Source organism: Palaemon carinicauda, chromosome 9 (assembly GCF_036898095.1).
Source record: "Palaemon carinicauda isolate YSFRI2023 chromosome 9, ASM3689809v2, whole genome shotgun sequence".
Lineage (NCBI taxonomy): Eukaryota > Metazoa > Arthropoda > Malacostraca > Decapoda > Palaemonidae > Palaemon > Palaemon carinicauda.
In genome coordinates this window covers 126814998-126819997 of record NC_090733.1, presented here as the reverse complement: position 1 = coordinate 126819997, position 5000 = coordinate 126814998, and the positions used below count along the sequence as shown (strand labels likewise).

General features: G+C 33.3%; 1 protein-coding gene across 1 annotated transcript in view; it reads right to left on the bottom strand.

Annotated features, from left to right (window-relative positions):
• DCX-EMAP (Doublecortin-domain-containing echinoderm-microtubule-associated protein) overlaps positions 1-5000 on the bottom strand; it is a 153574-nt gene that overhangs the window by 69555 nt on the left and 79019 nt on the right. The window contains exon 5 of the mRNA XM_068379937.1: positions 2418-2530. Coding sequence (XP_068236038.1) covers positions 2418-2530 — 113 coding nt within the window. The remainder of the gene's footprint in view (positions 1-2417; positions 2531-5000) is intronic.

Sequence of the window (5000 nt, the reverse complement as noted above, 5' to 3'; positions counted from 1 at the left end):
CTAGGTATAACGACAAGCTACGTCTGACTACATATATAATATATATATATATATATATATATATATATATATACACATATACAGTATATACATATACAGTATATATATATACAGTATATATGTATATGATTAAAAAACCGATTCACTTGCAAGATTAAGTGGTGCAATATACATAGCATTATTGTATTTTTTGGTGTGATATAACTGAATATTGTATGGCTGGTCCGAAGGATTTGATCATGGATGTGATGGAACAAGACAAGGTTAGAGGTGATGAATAGTTTAATAAAAAGAAACTAAAACCGTAGAAAAGGTAGCGGTCCAATAGATCAACTGATGATAGACTTTGAAGTCTATCATCCTGGTCCAGGTTTTTTTTTTTATCATTCTGGTCCACGTTTTCATTTTATTATCATAGTCCAGGTTTTCATTCTATCCTTGGCCAGGTTTTCATTTAATTACTGGTCAAGGTTTTTATTTTATCATCCTGTTCCAGGTTTTTATTATAATGCTGGTCCAGGTTTTCATTTTAACATCCTGGTCCAGGTTTTCATTTTAACATCCTGGTCCAAGTTTTCATTCAATCATCCTGGTCCAGTTTTTCATTTTATCCCGATCCAGGTTTTTATTTTATTTTGGTCCAGTTTTCTATTTTATCATCTTGGTCCAAGTTTTCATTTTATCATTCTGGTCCAGGTTTTCATTCTATTACTGGTCCAGGTTTTTATTTCATCATCCTGGTCCAAGTTTTCATTTTATCATTCTGGTCCAGGTTTTCATCCTATTACTGGTCCAGGTTTTTATTTCATCATCCTGGTCCAGGTTTTCATTTTATCCTGATCCAGGTTTTCATTTTATAACTAAAGAAGAATTGCAACTTATTACGCCAATCATGCAGTATAAAGAAAGAGGATATAAATAGAAAAAAAAATCAGGCATTGAAAGGCAACGGTACCGTTAAAGGGTTGACCCCTGGCTGGTTTGAGTTGGCCCTCCTGGGACGATGCTGATCCCAGTCTGGTTTTCCTATCCTTCCGTATGGCAGAGACTGCGCAATTGGTGAAGATAATGCCAGAGGTTATGGGTGTAATTATTTATATGTACACAGCAAAAGCCAGTAGGAAGTAATAGCTACTCTAGTATGGTTGTGGTAGTCGATGCGGTAACATCCCTGGCTGGTGAACGACAGTTTGGGGTTTAAGTCCTGCTTAGTTAGTTACTTTGGTCGCTACAAGCTCACCATCCTTGTGAGCTAAGGATGGGGGTTTTGGGGGAGCCTGTATGTCTCTTTGCCGAGTCATTAGCAGCCACTGCCGGGCCCTTCTTGGTCCTAGCTTGGGTGGAAAGGGGGCTTGGGCGCTGATCATATATATATATATATATATATATATATATATATATATACATATATATATATATATATATATATATATATATATATATATATATATATATATATATATAGTCAGTCTCTAGGGTATTGTCCCGCTTGATAAGGCAATGTCAGTGTCCCTTGCCTCTCATTCATGAACGACCTTTAAACCTTTAAACCTAGCGCTTTCGTGTATTTCAATACACGCCTCTTCAGGGTACAATGAAAATGTACGAAAGCGCTAGGTACTAAAGTATCTTATTTCCCACTGGCTTTTGCTTTATGTTAAGTCACGTGATCCTGGGGACAGTAAAGTTGTATATGTATGTAAATAGAGAAAGGACAGACATATTGCACTGAAGAGGATTGATGAAAAGCAAGCAAACTGAAAGCAAAGGATGAGAATTCTGTTCATGAATTTTTATAATCACAAACTGGCTCATCTCATTACATGAAATGATTAAATTTTCTACAATTTATTCTCAATAAAAGTACTAAGCATAACTAATAATATTTCTAGACAAAGCATTTTAGTAATTACACGTGGAGCTCATCAAAGTCAAGTGTTCAAGCTAGTGAAAAATGTAATATTTTCTACATTTAGGTGGCAAGTCCTGGTTATGGATCTTGAAGACTAATCATTTAGTCTTTGGTTTTATTTAATTAGCAAAAAAAAATAAGAGAAAATATATATATATATATATATATATATATATATATATATATATATATATATATATATATATATATATATATATATATATACACTGAATGGCGTGCTGTATCTGAAAGTTTTGACAGATACATGGCTATTTAATATAATAGTATTTTAAGGAACTTTGATGGAACTGATAGACAGAGCAGTATCACAGATGTCAAATCTTTGGTTTTCATTAATTAAAAAAAAAAATCTACACTCAATGGCGTGCTGTATCTGAAAGGTTTGACAGATACATGGATATTTAATAAAATAGTATTTTATAAAAACTTTGATGAAATTATTATTATTTTTTTTTTCTTTTTTTTTTGAAAAGAAGGTACTTACAACGAATTTCCGGTCTGAGGAGGCCACATATGCCTGACCGTCTTCCAGTTCTTCTATTCTGTATTTCCTGCGTCCATCCAAACCGAAAATATATCGAGCACCTTTGATCAAACCTGTGAAGAAATACAGATAGATATTGAAATTATTTTGTAATATCACATTATTATTATTATTATTATTATTATTATTATTATTATTATTATTATTATTATTATTATTTTCTATGCTACAACCCTAGTTGGAAAACCAAGATGCTATAACACTAAGGACTCCAACAGGGAAAAATTGCCCAAGGAGGAAAGGAAATAGATAAACCATTATTATTATTATTATTATTATTATTATTATTATTATCGAGGCTACAACCCTAGTTGGAAAACCAAGATGCTATAAGACTAAGGACTCCAACAGGGAAAAATTGCCCAGGCAGGAAAGGAAGTCAACAAACTATATGAGAAGTAATGAAAAATTTAAATGAAATATTTTAAGAACAGTAACAACTTTAAAATAGACCTTTCATATATAAACTATAATAAGAGACTCATGTTAGCTTATTCAACATAAAAACAGTTGCTGCAAGTTTAAAGTAGGAAGATTGATAAGACTGTGCATTGTGAACTTTGATAGATAGAGGAATAGTTAATTTGAAAATTTGTTTTGTGTAATTATCTACTTAGTTGCTTAGTATTTATAGGCCTTTCTTTGTCTTTTAAATCAAGTCTCAGTATAGCATTATATGGAAATTCCGTGGGAAGTTCTTCACTGACATACATACATGTACAAGAAGTATATGAACTGGTGCTGCAAACAAATATTTATTTATGAATATCCGTTGAATGATAGGTCCTTTATGTACTGCTTGCCTTATGTTTTAAAGGCTCTTCCTCTAAAGTCTTTTATGTACTGCTTGCCTTATATTTTAAAGGCTCTTCCTCTAAAGTCTTTTATGTACTGCTTGCCTTATGTTTTAAAGGCTCTTCCTCTAAAGTCTTTTATGTACTGCTTGCCTTATATTTTAAAGGCTCTTCCTCTAAAGTCTTTTATGTACTGCTTGCCTTATGTTTTAAAGGCTCTTCCTCTAAAGTCTTTTATGTACTGCTTGCCTTATATTTTAAAGGCTCTTCCTCTAAAGTCTTTTATGTACTGCTTGCCTTATGTTTTAAAGGCTCTTCCTCTAAAGTCTTTTATGTACTGCTTGCCTTATATTTTAAAGGCTCTTCCTCTAAAGTCTTTTATGTACTGCTTGCCTTATGTTTTAAAGGCTCTTCCCCTAAAGTCTTTCATGCATAGCTTGCCTTATATTTTAAAGGCTCTTCCTCTAAAGTCTTTTATGTACTGCTTGTCTTATATTTTAAAGGCTCTTCCTCTAAGTCTGTCATGCATAGCTTGCCTTATATTTTAAAGGCTCTTCCTCTAAAGTCTTTTATGTACTGCTTGTCTTATATTTTAAAGGCTCTTCCCCTAAAGTCCTTCATGCATAGCTTGCCTTATATTTTAAAGGCTCTTCCTCTAAAGTCTTTTATGTACTGCTTGTCTTATATTTTAAAGGCTCTTCCTCTAAAGTCTTTCATGTACTGCTTGTCTTATATTTTAAAGGCTCTTCCTCTAAGTCTGTCATGCATAGCTTGCCTTATATTTTAAAGGCTCTTCCTCTAAAGTCTTTTATGTACTGCTTGTCTTATATTTTAAAGGCTCTTCCCCTAAAGTCCTTCATGCATAGCTTGCCTTATATTTTAAAAGCTCTTCCTCTAAAGTCTTTTATGTACTGCTTGTCTTATATTTTAAAGGCTCTTCCTCTAAAGTCTTTCATGTACTGCTTGTCTTATATTTTAAAGGCTCTTCCTCTAAGTCTGTCATGCATAGCTTGCCTTATATTTTAAAGGCTCTTCCTCTAAAGTCTTTTATGTACTGCTTGTCTTATATTTTAAAGGCTCTTCCTCTAAGTCTGTCATGCATAGCTTGCCTTATATTTTAAAGGCTCTTCCCCTAAAGTCTTTCATGCATAGCTTGCCTTATATTTTAAAGGCTCTTCCTCTAAAGTCTTTCATGCACAGCTTGCCTTATATTTTAAAGGCTCTTCCTCTCAGCAAAGTCTTTCATGCACAGCATGCCTTATATTTTAAAGGCTCTTCCGCTAAAGTCTTTCATATACAGCTTGCTTTTTATTGTAAAGGCTCTGCCTCTAAAAGTAGAAACACTGAAAGGTGTTAAAGGTGGCTCTGAAATCTATGAATTTCTGTCAATATTTAAAGTACTATTTGAAAGATTTCCTTTTTTCTGGTGGGTTTCCGAGACTATGCTGGCCCTTTTTTTTAGAATGAAATCATGCCAAATAAAGTTATTGTAAATCGAACCCAAGTACATTCCCAATAACAGACCGTGACGAACCTCTTATTTTTTGACACTTGCCAGGTGCCGATTGTATAACACCTGTGATGCAGCTGGAAATCTATACCACGATTTTTATGTATCTGCTCTTCCTCCAATTGTATCAGGGTATTTAAGGGACTGTAGACTAAGGGGAACTAATGAAATAACACTGGTGAAAAATTCTAAAAGTAATTCAATGTTGGCTGAAGTATG